General features: G+C 34.8%; 2 protein-coding genes across 2 annotated transcripts; both read left to right on the forward strand.

Moving 5' to 3' along the window:
• Window positions 1-3058: 3058 nt before the first annotated feature.
• On the forward strand, window positions 3059-3880 carry LOC148845755 (late embryogenesis abundant protein At1g64065-like). The gene has a single exon (XM_088952804.1). The coding sequence runs from the start codon at window positions 3177-3179 to the stop codon at window positions 3837-3839; it is 663 nt and encodes a 220-aa protein (XP_088808930.1). The 5' UTR covers window positions 3059-3176; the 3' UTR covers window positions 3840-3880.
• A 6781-nt stretch (window positions 3881-10661) lies between these two features.
• On the forward strand, window positions 10662-11585 carry LOC148845756 (late embryogenesis abundant protein At1g64065-like). The gene has a single exon (XM_088956321.1). It carries the CDS (start codon window positions 10749-10751, stop codon window positions 11418-11420), a length of 672 nt encoding a protein of 223 aa, XP_088812447.1. The 5' UTR covers window positions 10662-10748; the 3' UTR covers window positions 11421-11585.
• Window positions 11586-19583: the final 7998 nt, after the last annotated feature.

The raw sequence follows: 19583 nt of genomic DNA on the forward strand, positions 1-19583 counted from the left end.
CAAACAATTGTATGATTTCAACAATTGAACTCTGATGGACCCACTCTTGATAAAATTCAATGCTAACCCAATTGTTAACCGGGCTTATCGGGATGGGTGCAAATAGGGCAGACTGGGCTGGATTAATGGTCGACCTAGGTCCATTCTTAGGATTTGGGCTTAAGTCCCAAGCCCGGGGTCAATCCTGATCTTCACAACCAAGACCCAACCCATCCTGAATTGATGCACTTGAGTTGGGTTTGGACCCGAGTCCAATTGGACAATGAGCCCACTTTAAATATATTTGTTTGTTGTACCAAAAAAATGCAAACATACATCTGTATACGTATATATGAATATATACACTGATAATACATATATAATGTCTATGTTGAAGTTATTCTCTACAAGCGCAATAATAAAATCCCTTAGGCTTTGTTTTGGGAAGAATGTAAATACAAACAGGTTCAGTGCAAATATAAATATGCATAGTTTATACACATAGGCCTTGTTTGTATTTATTTGTATTGAATACATTTGTATTTGCACTCTTTCCAAACAAAGTCTTAGGCTCAGACTGGAAGAAGTATAAATACAAATATGTAGTGTAAAACCTTGTATTTTGTATTATTCTGTACGTATTTGTGTGGGAAGAATACAAATCTATTATATACACACACAGATGTGCACATATTTGCTCGAAACCTTCCTTCCTAATTTTCTGTTTTTTTTTTTTTTTTTAATTCCACATAATTGATAGTTAAGCCAATGAGGAAACAACATAGGCTAAGCTATATCTAAAAATCAATAGATAAAGAGGGACTTTCTTTTCTAATATCTAGCCAAGTGGCACCACTATCCCCCACTTTCTCCTAAGTTATCTTTAATTCCTATTTATCATCTTCTTCACTTTTTATCCATATCTATTTAGAGAAGGTTTGAATTAAAAAATTTAAGAATTATTTAAATATTATAATGAAATTATATAATAACTTTAAAATATTTACTAAAAACAAAAAATAATTATTATATATTTAATAATATTCATATTGTTACTAATTTTATACTTTTACAAAATTCATCATGAAATTATGTACTAACAATAACAATTATAATTTTACAAATTATTCGATTTAAGCGTTATTCAAGTGATAAAAATATAACATCAAAAACAAAATATCATTTAAATATTTCAATAATTAAATATATGAAATAAAAAAATTAAAAATAGCTAAGTAATTATATAACAAAATATTTAGAATTATGTAAAATAACAAAAATAATAAATATTTTATATGTTATTTAAATATTTCAAGAACTAAATATTTTAAATAACGAAATGTTTAACATAACTAAATTTTAAATAGTTAAAATAATGAAACTATGTAAACTGGTTTCGTTTTATCCCAAATCCGGTCTTTGGAAAAAAACCGTTGAATTGGCCAATGACTCATTGACCCGGATGGTCGAACTGTTGACTTGTTCAATGGTTTTTGGCTGTTTTAAAATTTTAATTATTTTTTATTTTTTAAATTTATTTTGTCAGAACAAAACATCCATTCAGACTGAGTGATCGAACCATTGACCCAAAAACCAATGGCTAGAATAGTTCCGGTTTTGGATTATTTTTTAAAACATTACTTTCAACGATGCACTGAGATCTTTCATACTTCACTTTTCAGAACCCAGATTTCTTACTCACTTTTCTTATCCTCTCTATCCGCCGTGATCTTTCAATTAATAATAAAGACGTGTGACTGCAATTCACGGTGAGTAAAGAATGGATAGGAAAAGTTAGTAGGAAATACCGTTTGGATTTTTTTTCATGAGAAATGTTTCCTATACATGATTATGATGTATGTGAGGAGCAAATCCCATTTTCGATTTTATTTAGAAAGTATCAGAAGATCCCAATCCAATTCAGCTATTACCAATTAATCTGAATGCTTTAACGTTGCTTAATCAATTGCCCCGTCCACACTTCCTCTAAAATATTATCCTTATCCACAAGGCGTGAGCGACCAGTCAACCGCTCCCTTTACAACCACAAATGCTGAGCTTTCTACCGCCTTCCTCTGTGAATAACGTGATCTCATTGCTACGCAACAGTTTGGTGTTAGTTATCTTTCTTAGTCTATATGGCCCAACGTTCGGTCCGTTTTTTTTTTATATTATTCAGCCAATTTTTTTTTCCTCCAAGCCTGAGCTTGAAATATATAAACACATTAAAGCTATGTTTGGTTTGAAGAAAAAGGTAGAAAAACCTAAACATGAGTCCATTTGATTAGATAGACTCAAAATCCCATTTTCATTGTTGGTGGAATGACATTCCTCATTTGAGGGAATAGTCATTCCCTCCTCCACTCTTAAGAACGAGAATCCATTCCAATTGATCTCGACAATTCCAATTCTCATCTAAATCAAACAAGAGGGAGGAATAGATCATTAAGATGGATTTCGATTCCAATTCTGACTGTGAATCAAATTTACCCTAAATTAATACATTCCAAAGTTCAGTGTGGCCGAACATAGAGCCAGAATTTTTTTTCACTAGCTATGATATAAAATAAGAGAAATGGACAATTGAGTACGAAGAGTTTTATTACATAGGACTGAAGGGCCCGGGCCCGTTCAAATTTTTTACAAATCTTCAGCCCAAAGTTGAGTATACTTGACTTGTGTTGGGCAGGAAACTAGTTCTAAGGCAGTGGGTTCTTTAAAACCCATCAGGCTTGAAGCGTGAATAAGTAAAGGCCCATTTATGCATCGTATGAATGGGCGAAATTAATCTGGATTGTCTTTTTCAATAGAAGCTTCTGAGGCGAATTTATTACAAAATTCAAATAATTTTGAACGTAAATGGAGAAACTACCTGGACCGGACAACCCTGGCCCTGAACTCAAGAGATTAAGAAGGGGCCCGGGCCCAAGTGGACGCGTTTAGGACAGAATCAATCCTGCAAGTATTGCTTCAGTTCAACACGCTCTGTAGACTGTAGTATCTAGAAAAGTAACACATTTGCATACTACGAAACAACTCTTTCTCTTCTATTATAAATGGACAGAACTGATCCATTATCTGCAACCCATTCCCAGTACTCTTCCCTTCTTTCCTCCCCATATCGGAAAAAAAATAAAAAAACAAAGAAGATCCTAATCCTATATTGCTCAGGCACACCCACTAGAACTAACTTTCTAATGGCTGAAAAGGATCAGACCCATCCTTCGGCATCTGCCGTAGCTCCAACCAGACGCGACGAAGAGTCAGCTACACTGCCGGCGGCTGCATTGCCATCCAAGGAGCTCCGTCGCAAGCGTAATATCAAATGTTTCGCTTATATAGTCGCATTCATCGTGTTTCAGACCATAGTGATTCTTGTATTTGCATTAACTGTGCTTAAAATCAAAAGTCCCAGTGTTAATCTCAGGGCAGTCACCGTCGAGAACCTCAGTTTCAACAATGGAACCTCCCCTTTCTTTAGCGTGAGATTGATGGGTGAAATCGCTATCAAGAATAAGAACTTCGGTCACTTCGAATTTGAAAACAACACGGCAACAGTCTCCTACCGGGGCATGGCCGTCGGCGAGGCCCTGATACCCAAGACACGGGTCAAGGCGCGAAAGACCAGGAGAATGAACGTTACAATGGAAGTGATGACCTCAGAACGGCTGTCGGGGGATTCAAATTCTCTGATGAACAGTGATATTCAATCAGGGGCTTTGACGTTGAACAGTTATGCCAACTTGAGGGGGAAAGTTCATTTGATGAAGATAATAAAGAAGCGTAAAACTGCAGAAATGAACTGCACCATTACACTTGATTTGAGGAACAATTCGATTCAGGGTTGGAATTGCCAGTGATATGTGTATGTTCTAGGCTGCAGATTACTATATATATATATATATATATATATATATATTTTATCCTTTGTATTTGTATTTGGATTTGTAGTTGCATTTTATCCTTTGTATCAGTCTTTTTTACTTGGGAGTTTCTTGTCGTGATGCCAACAAAACTAGGAACAAGAGAAACAAATGACAAGTAAAAAAAAAAAAAACAAACGGTACACCCGAAGTTCCATTCTCATATCTCACACATACTCCCGACTATTGTGCAAGATACATGCATATTTATATGGAAAATCCCTAAACCAGGTCGGCCTCACAAAATTGCTAATCGTGTATTTAGTTACAGTGCAATTTTGTTTGTATTAGTACAAATGCATCAGAGCGCAAATGAGAAAATTATAAATTCTCTTTGTACTGCAATCAAATAAAATAATATAAATTTTAAAATAAAAATAAGTCAGAATTTATACTCAAATTATTTCCACGAAAACCTGCCAACATGTTTAGTTGCTTGAGATTTCTAAGACCAGTGAGTCCCACCTGTGATATTCCAGGCTACAGCGAGTCTGGACGACTTGCGAGTCCAGAGTCTTGCAACTCGTATAGACTTGCAATTCCCATCTTTCTACGGTTTCAGATAAGCAATAGATCCGACAACTCTACAAAATTTGATATTCCGTGATTCTAAAAAAAATCTGAATTATGCCTACTTCCACTACAAACTAGTATAAATTCTGGATCAGTATTGTGTATTTTGGCTTAAGTGACAATTTGGTGCCCAAACTTTAAAATGTGATAATCTAGCATTCCAACTTTCAAAATGTGAAAATCTAGTATTTCAACTTTCAAAATGTGGCAATCTAGTACCTGCCGTTAATCAGTCGTTAAGTGACATTTGAAAAGTCAAAAATAACCTTCAAATGTCTTTATCAACCATCTAAAACAAAAAACTGAACAGTCCCAAATCCTAGCCTCTTCTATTCAAAAAAGTTGGTCACTGTTTAGAAGAATCTAGAGTTTCGGACTGCTCATTTTATTGTCAATGTTTAGATGGTTGATAAAGAGAATTAGATGGCATTCTTAGGGTATTTTTGACTTTTCAAATGTCACTTAATGGCTGATTGACGGATTAGTTAACGACAGGTACTGGATTGTCACATTTTGAAAGTTCAGGTATTGTATTGTCACATTTTAAAGTTTGGGTACCAAATTGTCACTCGAGCCAAAGTACAAGGTACTGATCGAGAATTTTTCCTATTTTAATTTCAGATATTTCTCCACTTTGTTTTAGTTGGATTACGAAGGGTTTGGATATAAATGTGGGTTGGGCGCCAAATTGCGTTGTAATACACCTCCTATTTCTCCCCTTTATTTATTAGCATATAAAAGTAAGGAGAGAGTAGATAATTCTCTATTACCTTTTTAGTTTTTTGAACTGCAAAAGAGGAGAGAGAAAAATGGAGCTCACTTCATTTGTTATTTTCTTCGGAGAAGTACAGATAGGCCTAATGCAAAACATTGAATTCCGCTGCAAATCTATAAATATTCAAAAGTTCAAAAACCCACACCCTATGCACCCATACCCACTCGTGAATTGGCATCAATTCTGAGCTGGCACCTACTCCAACTGTACTTTGGGCCTATGAATTCTAACCCTGGGCTGAATGGTCATTCTCCCTATTTTCTTTGTTCTTTTGTTTTTTTTATTTGATTCATCTGATAATTTTAGTTAAAAATGGGAAAGATCATTGTTACATTTTGAAGAATTGGGTTTACTTTGAGATGATAAGATGATATAATTGTAAAAAATCGGGAAAGTTATTGATTGGATTGCAAAGATGCCAGGGAGATTCTAGGGAGAGAAAGCAAATGGACCTAATAGGTTAAAAGGGTTTTGTTTTTCTGTCTTTGGTGGTAGCCATGGAAGCACTTCGAAGAACTCCTCTTCTCTTAAGGCTTAACACTAACAACTACAGCAAGAATATTAGAGATATCCCCTCATTCTATTCAACAGATTCTCCACTTTTACCAATTTCAGACTTCCCAATCTCCATGGTGTTACCTTGAAACCCAAATTTCTTTGATTTGTTCCTCTACAACAACCAATGCTTTTGTTGCTTCTAAGTGCCCTCCAAATTCTTAGTTGTGGAAATTAGCACCTTGAACAAGGCGATTCCTTTGGGTTGCATTCTCTTCAATTAATTACTCTTAGACACTGGAAGATGTATTTGTCGATACAGATAAGGGAGCAATTCCGAGATTATTCTGCCCTATCTCCATTTACTATTGTTTCTATAACAAAGAAAAAAAAAACAAAACTTTGAAACAACAAGTTTAGTTTTGTTGCCAATAAAACATATATCTTGGGAATTTGGATGAACATGAATTTGATATAATGACCCTTCTTATTAAAGCCTCATTAGCTATTTTCCCTTTTCTTTTTGTTAGATACTGTAATAGAGTACGGAAAAAGATTGCTTGGAAATTATAATAGGACTTGCTGGGGGCCTCTGCTTCTGCCTCCCATTTGATTTGCTCTGCTTCTTTCTCAGTGGGGGGTTAGGCTTCTTTAAGCGAGAGAGAGTGATAAAATGTTAACAAATTATATTATTTGACTTATATAAAAATCAATTTAAAAAACAAAAGATAAGTAACCGAGAGTCTCCCATTACTTTTCAAAAACTAATACGTGTTACAATGCGGTTGGGTGCCCAGCCCTCGTTGTAAATTCTTGTCTTCAGCTCATCTAGACCCGATTAAAAAACATATTTGCAACTAGAATTCAAAGCACCAACACAATATATGAAAACCATAGTGTGGTAGGGGAAGTATTGATTCTTTGATCATAGATCAATTTAGGGTCTATTTGGTTTGTAGTCTGAATTGGAATCGGAATGATCATTTCCCATAGTCTGTTGGGTTCAAACAGGAATGAAAACTGGAATTGGAATTAGGAGGAATGGGATTTTATTCCCAAAGGAGAGACAGAAAATGACCATTTCCTTAAATGGGAGAATACCATTCCAACAATAATGAGAATGGGATTCCAATTCTGCCTAACCAAAGAGTTAGAATTGGAACAGACCATTCCAGTTCCAGCCCCCTATTCCTATGAACCAAATGGGAAGGGGGGCCTTAGAGTAATGGGGAAGCAATCCTTCTCCTCCATCTATCCAATACTGGCCGGAGTGGTCATCATCGAGAGATGTAAAGGGAGAGAAGCAATAATGTTTGGTTGAATAATCAAAGCTAGGTCAATTCAAATAAGATTACCAATTGGAAGTTGAGTAACCAAAGACTTGGAATAGTAAAAAAGAATACGGTATTCATGGCGATAGATATATACAGCAGGGATGTGGTCCAGATATATGCTAGATTGCGACTTTGTCTACAGCCAAAAGAACGCCCTTATCCCAAAAGATTATCATATGGTAAACCAAAATCTCATGTTAAGAAGTCTTGTTAAAAAGGCCCCCATATGGCTGAGAAAACATAACCCTTTTACATCTTGGCATCTCATTCCTCATTTGCTCCTCAAAATCCAAAACCCTTGATTTTTCTGTTTCTAATAGGGATGCCAATGAGTCAGGTTAAATAGTAAATTCGGTTTGACCTGATTTTATAGGGTTGGGTTAGGGTTTTGATTCTTCAATCCGAGTCGGGTTTGGGTTTTGTCTGACCCGCCATTCCAGGTCATAATACCCTGTATATATACAAAGTATTTTGTAACTTTTTGACTTTTTAACTCTATAGCTTTAAAGTTTAAGATTTATTTACATGCTGGTTTTGATTTTTTTTTCTTTTTTAAATGGGAAAAATGACATCTTAGATTCTATAAAACAATTTCTTAACTTAAATTAATGGATTTTAGGTCTTCAAATCATGTTAAAAAAATATTATTGAAATGCTACGGGTCAGGTCGGGCCAGTATCAGTTTCGGTCTGATCGGTTTCGGGTTGAGACACTGTAGGGTCGGCTTAGGGTTGAGGCAAACCCATGCCAAACCTAACCCATTGGCATCCCCAGTTTCTACTTTTTAGTTTTTAAGAAGGAAATGCTTATATAGAGGTGTAAACAGAATGAGTTAGAATCAAATCAATTAATATTTGAATTCAAATTTAATTAATTACTCGAATATTTGGTTCCATTCAACCCATTAATTATTTTAACCAATTAATATAAATATAATATATAAATATTTTATTTATATAATTTATGTATTATATTAATTGGTTCAGATTTTATTGAATTGAATCAGGTTATATCCAAATTTGAATTAATTATATTAAATCTTGAATTCAAACTCAAATTTTTGAATACCATTTAAACCCAGAATGCTGAAACGAGTGAAAAAAAAAGAGTTTTCTTTTTCTTTATTTTTAATTTTTAAGATGAAATACCAAACCATATCTTTTCTCCTTAAATTTAGAATACAAGTGTCCTTGAAAGCACGTAGTCTGGTTGGGGCTCGGCTTGATAGAAAGAACTGAAGTATTTAATATAATGCTGGTTACATACTTACATGTCTATCACTAGCGTCTAGTGCTTCATTCATACAGGCGAAAAATTTTTCCTAATATGATAAAAAAAAAAAAAAGCTCAAGTAGCAGAGGTTTTTAGCAACAAACTGGAATCGGAACTGCTTTGGCCACGGTTTTTGGGTCAGTGAATCGATCATCCAGTTCAAATTAACAGTTTGTTCCAAATTAAAATAAAAAGAATAGCCAAAAAGACCATTATTTAAATCAAGTTAGATGAGAAATTAGGTGATGTATTTTCATCTACACCACAAGTATAATGGTTTAGGCTAGGGTCCGAGTTTGGGGTAAAACGGAAATAGTTGCTTGGACAGTTCCCAAGCCAAACAGTTCGGCCATCCGAATCAACGACAGTTTGAAAACATTATTAAAAATGTAAATGTAAAGCATGAGATCATTATTGATAAAAAATTCTATAGTGGTGTGAACCAACCCACGATAAAAACATGTAGATGAGAAATTGACTTGTGGTGTGGACTTATCCACGAGATAGTGTGGATGAATCCACACCACAGGATAAGCGAATACTTTAATTCAGTGTAGTGCAGTTCAAAACGTAATATATTATGGTCTAACCATAATACCGAACACCCACTAAGTTAATGGCTTTTGGCCAAAGAACAGATTAAGAGTGAAACAGAATCAATTGCCTGAATAGTTCCTAAACCAAATGGTCTGACCATCCAAGTTCCCAAGCCAAATGGTCGAACTATCCAGATCAATGATGGTTCAAAAACACTGATTTTTAGTGATGAAATTTTATTAAGATAAGAATTGCTGGTTATATTTTCTACGTTGGCAATCTTGAGTAGAAGTTTCTCTTCATGAAGCCAAAGTCTCTTTTGGTCGTCATTTCTTATTTTTCAAGCTTTGCTAGTGGAAGTTTGTGACCGTTAACTACAAAAATTGTAAAAAATCAAACGCGGATGGACCATGGACGCGTTTGAACATGATCATATTCCCAATCACATCCACATCGGGTTCCAATTAGGCTTTAGCAATAATACCTTTATCCTTTAATGAATTGTGTTGAGAGTTAAGAGAATTTGTATTCAACTTGAGGTTGAGAAAGATGTTGTTCCTTGCACCGTTGGATTAGAATCTACAATACTTGGGGTTAATGACCCATCTATCATCAATCAAACGATTAATATTGGTCCATTAATTGAAGCAAGACCCCGCCACCTCATCTGATTTCAAAGGTGGAATTAGTGTCCGTTTGTTAGTGACTACATGTAAAGCCGTTCAGAATTATGGCTGATCATGAACCAGGCTTCTATATACGTCCACCCGATTCGATTTGTATGTTTTAATATTATTTTTCTATAATAGTGTTGGGATTGTTGGAAAGGCTCAATTTGGAAGGAGTATAAATACAAATATATATAAAATAATATAAAATATAAGATTTTGCATTTTATAAATTTGTATTTATATTCCTTCCTCAATTTGAAAAGAGTATAAATATAAATATATACAGTGTAAATACATACATAATAATACAAAATATAAGGTTTAACACTACATATTTGTATTTATACTCCTTCCAAACCAAACCAAAGGTGAAAAGGAGAAACTCAAACGTCGACTTCATAAGGAAGACAAATAATTTGTATTTTCCTAGATTTAGACATGGAAATTAAGCTTTCATTGTATTGTTCTCTCTCTTGGGTTTTGGGAGAAATTTTGAGGGAGAGTTCTTTGTATTATGGGTTAGGGGTAAAGTGGGCTATATTTTCCCCTATTTTCCTTAGTTTTTTCATTCGATAATGGTTAATAAAATAGTAAGGTATCCACCCTTCTACTTAGGCCTCGTTTGTTTACCAGCATCTTGTGGATAAGAAATGGGGTAATTAATGAGGTATTCTATAGTGTGCATGAAAACTTGGTGGGTATGAGTTGATATTCAAAAAGATAATACTTCGTTATAATCCTGAATATAAGACATAATCCTATCCTTATGTAGAATAAAAAAGAAAAAAAAATCCAATACGATACGAAGTATATATTATAAAGATGAACAGATTCCAAGCTTTGTGAACATATAGAAACTTCTATAGCATCACTATTAGAATTTCATATAAACACAAACTCAAAAATCAAACTATAGATAGAAGTAGCAAGGAATTTACCCTGGGCCATCTCCAAGTCAAAGAATCATTACGTAAGGACGCGTTTGGGCAAGTACACGTTGTCTAGAAAAGTAACATTATCTCAATCTTCAATGGTCGCAGCGTTAACTATATAGTATATATACACTACTCATAGCAAAGCAAACCACCCACCATCCCCAACACTCGCCACTTGTCATCCTTAATTCCACCCTGTGAGAATTGAGAACTGATCAGAACTCGCTCATCCAACAACTAATAAACTACTGATAATGGCTGAGAAGGATCAGGTCTATCCCCTAGCACCTGCCTCACAAACAGCAAGAAGCGATGAAGAATCGACCAGAAACACGCTGGAAGCCAAGGAGCTTCGCCGCAAGCGAAACGTCAAGTGCTTTGCTTATATTGCCGCATTTGTTGTGTTTCAGACCATAATTATCCTTGTGTTCGCATTGACAGTGCTCAAGATCAAAACTCCCAGTGTTAAGTTGAGTAGCGTCACCGTCGATAACCTAAACCTCAACCCCAACACTACCGCCGGCACGGTGTCCCCTTCCTTCAGCATGACAGTGGTCGCTCAGGTCTCCGTGAAGAATAAGAACTTCGGCCACTTCAAATTCGACAACAGCACGGCGATCATCTCCTACCGGGGCGTGGCCGTGGGCGAGGCCTTGATTCCCAGGGCTCGGGCTAAGGCACGGAAGACCAAAAGGATGGATGTTACAATGGAAGTCACATCGCAACGGATGTCAGATGATGCTTTGGGTTTGGAGAACCTCAGAACGGATATAGACTCTGGGTTTCTGAGCTTCACCAGTTATGCTAAGTTGAGTGGGAAGGTGCACCTGATTAAGATAATGAAGAAACGTAAAACCGCAGAAATGAAGTGTAGCTTCATGGTTAATTTGAGAGACAAAACCACTCAGAAATTGAGCTGCGAGTGATAATACATAATTAATAAGCTTTGGTATAAGCTATATTTGGATTTGTTATATATAGTCTCTGTTTTCTCTTGTTTGATTTGAAATAAAGAGACCCAATACAGTCTCCATATATATACACTTATTATGGCGTTTGGATTATAATAATGGAGCTTGCATTCTATGGCCTCTGATCCACATTTTACATGAACCCTCCAATGAAATCTTATCACATCATCTTAAGAATTTTGGGTAGATTTAACCGCAATTAGGTTCGTCGTCTTCAACATCCTGCCTGAGGCAAGTAGCGCAATTGCAATTCCCTTTTCTTCCACCTCTCTCTCCTTAACTGATTCCTTCTTAACAACCACTGGTCGTTCATCCTCTCCCTCTCTTATTCTTTTTCTCCCGCCCTCTTTCTTATTCCTCTTTCTAACTTCTTAGTTGAGCAAATACAACAAACCCAGACCACCGTTTGAACCATCCAACTTAGTGAAAATAGTGTTGCATATTCCCCTGTTCATGTATCACATTCAACCAAGTCAAAACAGGGATGCAATTAAACCACTGAATCTGCGGTTTAATGATTTTGCAGATCTACCATTGTTAAGGGAAGGAGAATGAGTCCCGAATGGATCAATGATGTGCCACTATCGACAGTAGATGGGGATGATGCCATTTGTTATATGAAGGCTCAATACAGGGGATGACAATCGAGTTTGGGGTTGATGGTGGTTTCACAGGTATTATTCAATTATCTTCTCAGAAGAAATGAGGAAGAGGGAGAGGTAGGGAGGAGGAAAGTAAACAGAGACTGAATCCCCCTGCTTGCCCCGTTCTCAAATTTTTTTGATCAATATGGTTGCAGAGGAGAATAAAATAAAAAGAAAATAGAAGAACAGAGAGACTGGTCCCGAAGGGTCCAAAGAATGCGATCCATCGTGATGGTTGTATGCTATATTGTATACCAATGGCAATTAAAGAAGATGGCAATCACCTTATGTGTATAATTAAGGACCAAGAACCAATAGACTTCAGATAGATTAGACTGTCTACCTTGGACTAATTTTGTATGAATTATACTGATTTGAATCTAGGGCTACAAATAGAAGTGATCACATCATTATCAAATCCTTGTTGAAGGAAAGTTTTGCTCCTTTGTGCATTACATCTCTGATTGCAAATTGTATGTTATTTTCAAATCACCTCTCCTTAGAGGAACCCAGATTTCCTACTCACTTTTCCTACCCACTCTCTACCCCCCATGAATTAGAGCCACACATCTCTCAATTCATAATAGAGATGTAGAGATGTGTGGCTCCAATATGTGTGGCTTTAATTCATGGCGGGTAGAGAGTGGGTAGGAAAAGTGAGTAGGAAATCCTGAGTGTCCTTAGAGGCCAATTTCATCATTAGGACTTAGGTAGTGTTTGGTTAGATGTATATGGATGATACCATTTCGGTCCTATTCATATGTGATATACTAGTATTTGGTTCATGTCCACAATATATCATTCCCATTAATTTCTTGTGGATGGTTGCCAAATTTTGATTTTGATATTGTACATCACATTAAGCCCTAGTTCACTCATTTTTTTTTACTCTTAGAGAATCTCTAGACATTGAGTTTTTTTCTCTCTGTGTTGTTTTATTTAACTTAAAAGTCTTTCTTTGAACTTGGACATGTATTGCATTTTTGTTTCTTGTTTTATGTTTCTATGATGAACCTAGTTTAGAATAAATAGAAACTACATGGTATCTTGATAACATGACTTAATAGTATTTTTTTTTTATATTCTACAACTCCATGGAAATTTATTTATGTGATTATCAAGTCCCATCATGTTCTATAGAAATCATCCCTTTTGATGAATGGAATAAATATGATGATGAGTTCTTTGAACTTGTCTTTGTTAGTGAAGTGGTGAAACACTAAAACATGTACTTTGTTAAACAATCGTATTGCATATCAAGGATGAGTGGACATACATTTTTTATGGAATGCTTGGATAAATTGAAATAACTTGAAATACCTTGATAAGGCATACGACACAGGATGGAGAGAAATGCATTTAAAAGTTTTGCTAATCTCTTGAGAGATTATGTCCTTTTAACAAACTCTCTAAATATAACAATTGAGAAATCACTTGTTATTTTCCTTTTGATCATTGGTAACAATGAAAGATATCATATAATTGCAGTTAGGTTCCAACATTTTAAAAGTACTATTAGTGTTCACTTTAGGAGGTATTACAAAGTAATTTGTAGGCTCAGGAGAGAATTGATTCGACCATCATTTGAAAAGGTACAACCGCATGTTAGACTTCAAAATATCACCCATGGTTTCAAGTATTCCATCAGTATCTTATATATCTATATATGTCATATGATATTCATACATTGACCATATATATGCCCACATGGGATTGTGTTGGGGCAATTGATGGTAAGTGCAAAGGTTCCTTCGGATGGGAAAGTTGCATATAGTGGAAGGAAGTTGCAATACACCACAAATGTGTTAACGATATGTTCATCCAAACTATAGTTTACCTTTGTTTATGTAGGGTAGGAAGGATTTGCACATGACTCAAAGGTGTTTATAGAAGCTATTTCTCGACCACATTCAGAATTTCTACATCCTTTCGCAGGTAATAGATTCCAAAATTTATAATCTATATGTCTATTTAACATGTTTATCGACATTTAATGTACATGATTGTATATGGTTTTTTGTAGTGAAGTATATCTTGTGGGTTCTAAATTTCCCAATGGGCCTAGATATCTAACACCTTATTCCATGGAATGATATCATTTTAATGTCTTTAGAGGACAAAGAAGAAGATTCCAATCAAAGAAGGAATTATTTAATCATAGGCACTCATTATTGAAGAATGTTATATAGAAGTGTTTTGGGATCTTGAAGGAAATTTGCCATCATTCGATTTATGGATGTAACAATACATCATAATGGCATGCTTCATCACATATAATTTTATTAGGAAAGAGGCTTCTCATGATAAAGACATCGAAAAATGGGCAATGGAAGATATAACTAGCGAGCATGCAAATAAAACCCATAAAAATGATTTTACTGAGAATGAACAAATAGAGATACAAATAGTTAGTCTTAAAAGACAATATGGCAAATAAGATTAGGAATGGCAATGGGGCGGGGCGGGGACGAGGAGCTTCTCTCCATCCCTATCCCCACAAAATTCCCCATCCCTTCTAACGGGGACAAGGTTATCCCCATCCCGGTAGGGATCCCCATTCTCCGTGATTTTTTATAATGTTAATCATTTTGTTTTTATTTTTTATTTTATTTAAAAAACAAAATTAAAATAATTAAAATTTACAATCCTATTAGAAAATATTCAACCATATTTTTAAAAAGAGTAATATATATATATATATATATATATATATATATATATATATATATATATATATATATATATATACATACATATAGACATCTATATTAGTGGGGATCCCATGGGGCGGGGATCGAGGTCCCCGCGGGGCGGGGAGTACTTTCCCTATCCTCGTCCCCGCAAGGGGAGAATCATCCCCATCCCCGCCCCATTTGGGGTGGATGCCCACGGGGATCGGGGAAATGGGGAAAACTTTCATCCCTAGATAGGATGTATGAGCAACATTAATCAGAACAACTTGAGTTTTGATTTTAATTTTAATTGTAGATAATGTGGTTAATGTATTAGAGATGTTTCTAAGATTTTGAACTTTCTTGTGGTACATATCATAGTTGTTTTTCTTAAAAGCTGTTAATTAATTATATCTCATACTTGTCTTTGAACTGATAAATTGATATAGGTATGGACAGACATATACATATACCTGTGTGCTCATGCTCATGTGATAAGGGACCAATAAAACTAGTCATTGGAAAGAAGCAATGCCAATTATGGACAAATTCTCAAATTCATTTCACTAGGTAGATGAATTTGCTAAACATGATGCTTACTTAGCCCCACACAGTGATTATACAACCCTTGATCAACACATAGGGCATCATATTGTATAAAGGCATGCCAAATTTCGCAAATCAAACATTGTGTTTCTTGCATGTTGTGGATTTAATATACTTTGCACCACTCTTCATATTTGTCATACTATAGTGGTTTAGTTATTTTTGTTTAAATATTAGTTGTAATTTTGGCTTTTTTTGTGGTTTATCCATACACTAGTATGTATGACCAGTGGAACAAACATTTTGATGTTATGCTTATGTGAACCAGTATTTTTATTGCTCTTTTTGTTCATAAATATTCTTGTTATGCTTTTATGTTAATTTTTAATAAGTTTTTTTATTTTTTATAATTTTAAATATTTCAATAATTTTACAAGATAATTTTATTAAATTTTTAAAAAATTATCAATATAATTTTAATTTTTATAGTATTTTTAAAACCATTTTTATTACCAAATGTAAATGTTTTTTATTAATATGAATTTACTAATTCCTTTTTGTAATTTATTTTGGGTTTAAACTGTAAGAATTTTTCTTTCATGATCAATTGTATAGATCATCTCACAAGTTGTGTGAGATGCATGAAATCAGAAGGTATGGTGTAGACTAGTTCACACCACACCTATAGAATGCCCCAATGGGTGTAAATTGTTTCAATGGACATAATTTGTCCATAATTCATAACAACTATAGACTATGGTGTAGGGTGTACAAAACACCCTCTTAGAATAACTAATATGGTTGTTGTTCATTCTATTGTTTTCACATATTCTGCACTACCTTATGAGTCTAAATCTTCTCCTGATACAAATACTTCCAACACACTTCCAACATAACCAGAGATTACACATGTCCCTGCACATTTATTCTACTCCCACATGAAAAGTAATGGAACAACGGTTAAGCCTATCTTGCTAGTCCCCGCCCCGTTTGATGTACCTATGATATCAATATGTAGCTCAAATAGGAAGAAAGAAAAATGAAAAAATAAATTGTAAAAAAGAAATAAAAGAGAAGAATGAAATTGGATGGAGCTTTATTAGTAATAAGTGGATAATAATAATAATAATAAAGAAGTAACAAGTTTGGGGTCTCACTCTATTGCATATTTATCTTAGGAAATTGGAGGTGAAGTTTTGAGGAGTATTTAAAGATACTGTCATTAGGACACTATTTGCCCCCATTTGATAAATTAAGTTTTGTTGTTGGGTTCTAGGCAAATTTGCTTCTAGGATACAATAAAACCCTATGTGAGAAACTATAACTAATAAAGTTGAATAATCTCTAAGAAAACCTTCGACGAAACAATATTAATTTGATTGAGAAAGACAAGAGAACGTGTATATGAACTGTGCAAAACTATCTTGACTTGCATCATTTTCGCTAATTATGGAGTCTCAAAATTGAATTAAATAGGTGTTCATTATTAGTTAATTATTTTAATAATTAATGATTATTAACAATTAAATTGTGTCTCTTGATCACACCTGATCAAATTATAATTGTTAGATTATAAATTAAGGCTGCGTTTGGAAATGATGCAAATAAGTGTGATTGCAAATATGTAGTGTAAAACAGATCATATAAATTATAAAATTGGGTTAGTTTTGCACTGACAAATTTACCCTAAGTGCAAATTTACCCTGAACTAGGATTTACACTCCATTTGCATCGCTTCCAAACACAACCTAAATATCAAAGGTCATGATTTAGCCTCTCAATCAAAAGTGAACCAGAGTGCAAATTTACCCTAAACTAGGATTTACACTCCATTTGCATTGTTTCCAAACACAGCCTAAATATCAAAGGTCATGATTCAGCCTCTCAATGGTCTTCCCATTGGTTCCCATTGGTTTTGCATATACATCTTGTTTCCTCTTGTGAAGGGACAAGTTGCATGCTCTAGTTGTGTTGGAAGGGTGTGTGATGGGACATGTGGCATCTATATTCATCATTAAATCAAGGGTAAATTGCATATTAGTACCCTATACTTTGAGGCTAGTTTCATTTTAGTACCTGAACTTCAGTGCCATTGCAATATCTGAACTCCCGAAAACTGCTAATTTAGTACCTACCATTAAAAGCCCATCAGTTATTTGTATCACATGTGAATTATTTTTTTTTTAAATGCCAAAACTACATTTTTAATATTTTCTAGACCATTTTACCTCGATTGTCTTCCTCAACAACAGCAAGAATTACTCACCTTCTCTAGCAATAGTGGTAAGTCTAAACCTACATTTGTTATGGGTTTAATAACTGAAAAAAGGATTACAACAACAATAGTCTAAATGCCTCTTCTTTGACAATGATATTGTCTTCTTAGGTGATGTTTTCACATGTAATTTCTTTGGCGGGAAGCACTAGTTCTTTGGCAGAAAGTAAGACTAGGGAATAAAGTGAACAGTGGTGCCTAATCACAATGAAAAGGAATTTAAACATGACCATTTTGGCCATTTCAAAATTATGATTCTCTTATTGAGGGGTATTTATATCCTTTCACATGTCATCTAATGCCAATTAAACATTGCTAGTTTCAACCTTAAATTTAGTGTTGCTACTGTATTTGTGAGATTTGTATCAATTTTCCTTGATCTTATTGTCCCATGTTGGGACAGTAGTTGGCACTACAACTTTTACCAAAAATCTCATAATATGAATCCTAACTTGTCTTTCTAGGCGTTCTCTAAAAATGAGGCCTTACACTCCAACTCGAGTTTAGTGTTAGAAATTATTATTATGTTTTTTTCTTCCGCTATTGTTGACTGTTTGATCTGGATCTGGCCTACCCGTTCTAATTATTTGTAAGATTGGGTCCACATTGTTCAATTGTTCAATGGATTGAATGAGATAGAGAGCTTTTAGTGACCTAGGCAAGATTGGTCAATTCTAAATACAACAAACCCTACCAATTCACCCTTCAATTTTTTCTGGGTCGTTTTAAATGATTCCTATTTTAGTCAGCAAACCAAAATAGACTCGCTGGGATAAGTTAACTGTATCATATATTCAAGAGCTAGTATGGGCTATCAGTCTGGGCTTGGGCTGCACTGGGTCAAGTTTGTTAAACTACATGAAAGATGGAGACGGAAATCGATATATTTCGTGGCACCTCATAGTTAAGTCCTACAAAGCCCCTTTTCTTGGGAAGTTATCCGGATAAATTAATTAATTTATTCAGATATTTATTTATATTCTTTTATTTTTTTAGGTAAAAAAGACAAGGACCGTTTAATTTAGTCATAAAAGTCATTATCGAAAAGGGTAATTTTATTCCATTCAAATGTTAGCAATTTTTCTTTTAAGTACAAAAATTAATTACTAGAGAAAATAAAATTTTCATGAATTTTATATAAATCTAAAAAAAAATATGAATATCTTAATCAATATGAATCAAAACCCCATTAACCAATTTTCCCATCTCAAAATCCAAAAAAGGAATGAGTGTAAAGTATACAAACCTTTCCGGGTGGTCTATATTATGCAACCATTGTATTATTTGTATGGCAGGGTTTGGTTTGAGTAAATTATGATAATTTGGACTGAATTTAGCCCTAGGTCCCTCCCGCCTAAGTGAGGAGATATGGGTTTGGACTGCTGTACGTCAAGTCCAATTGGACTCATAACTACTAGTCTAATACTAAAATTAGTTACTAGGCGGTCCAAGTGTCTCTTTCTAGGGTCTGGAGAAGATGGATCTGCTCCTCACAAATCGGCGCCTCACAGTCTCATCTACCGTGCATTGGGAGCATCTCCCAGGAATAATAACCAACAAGTATGGGAGATGTTCCCAATGCATGGTAGGATGTGCGTGTGAGGCGCCTCAGGTGTGAGGAGCAGATCTGGTATTGGGTCTGGATTCCAAGAACCTTTTATCAAGTCTAAGTCTAGGATTTGGCAATCACAATTAAAATAAAACAAAGTAGAAATTACGAGCCTGTTTGGAAGGGCTTCTACATTGATTGAACTGCGTTATTCCGAGATGTTACCTAAACATAGCTTGACCAAAAAGTCTATTTTGCAGCTTTGGTTACTTGATAAGGCTATGGGAGTGTTCCTATAACGTAGATGAGAAATTGGGTGGTGTGTTTTCATCTCATCCACACCATAGGTGTGGTGGGGATGAAAACACATCACACCCCAACAAAATAGTTGTTTTGCACCATGAACAAAAATGTGTGTACTGATCCATACCA

This window comes from Nelumbo lutea, chromosome 7, assembly GCF_056320005.1.
Source record: "Nelumbo lutea isolate HS-2025 chromosome 7, American lotus-T2T, whole genome shotgun sequence".
Taxonomy (NCBI): Eukaryota; Viridiplantae; Streptophyta; class Magnoliopsida; order Proteales; family Nelumbonaceae; genus Nelumbo; species Nelumbo lutea.

What these genes read in the sequence shown, in the direction of transcription:
- LOC148845756 (XM_088956321.1), top strand. Translation starts at nt 10,749, where the DNA reads ATGGCTGAGAAGGATCAGGTCTATCCCCTAGCACCTGCCTCACAAACA.
- LOC148845755 (XM_088952804.1), top strand. Translation starts at nt 3,177, where the DNA reads ATGGCTGAAAAGGATCAGACCCATCCTTCGGCATCTGCCGTAGCTCCA.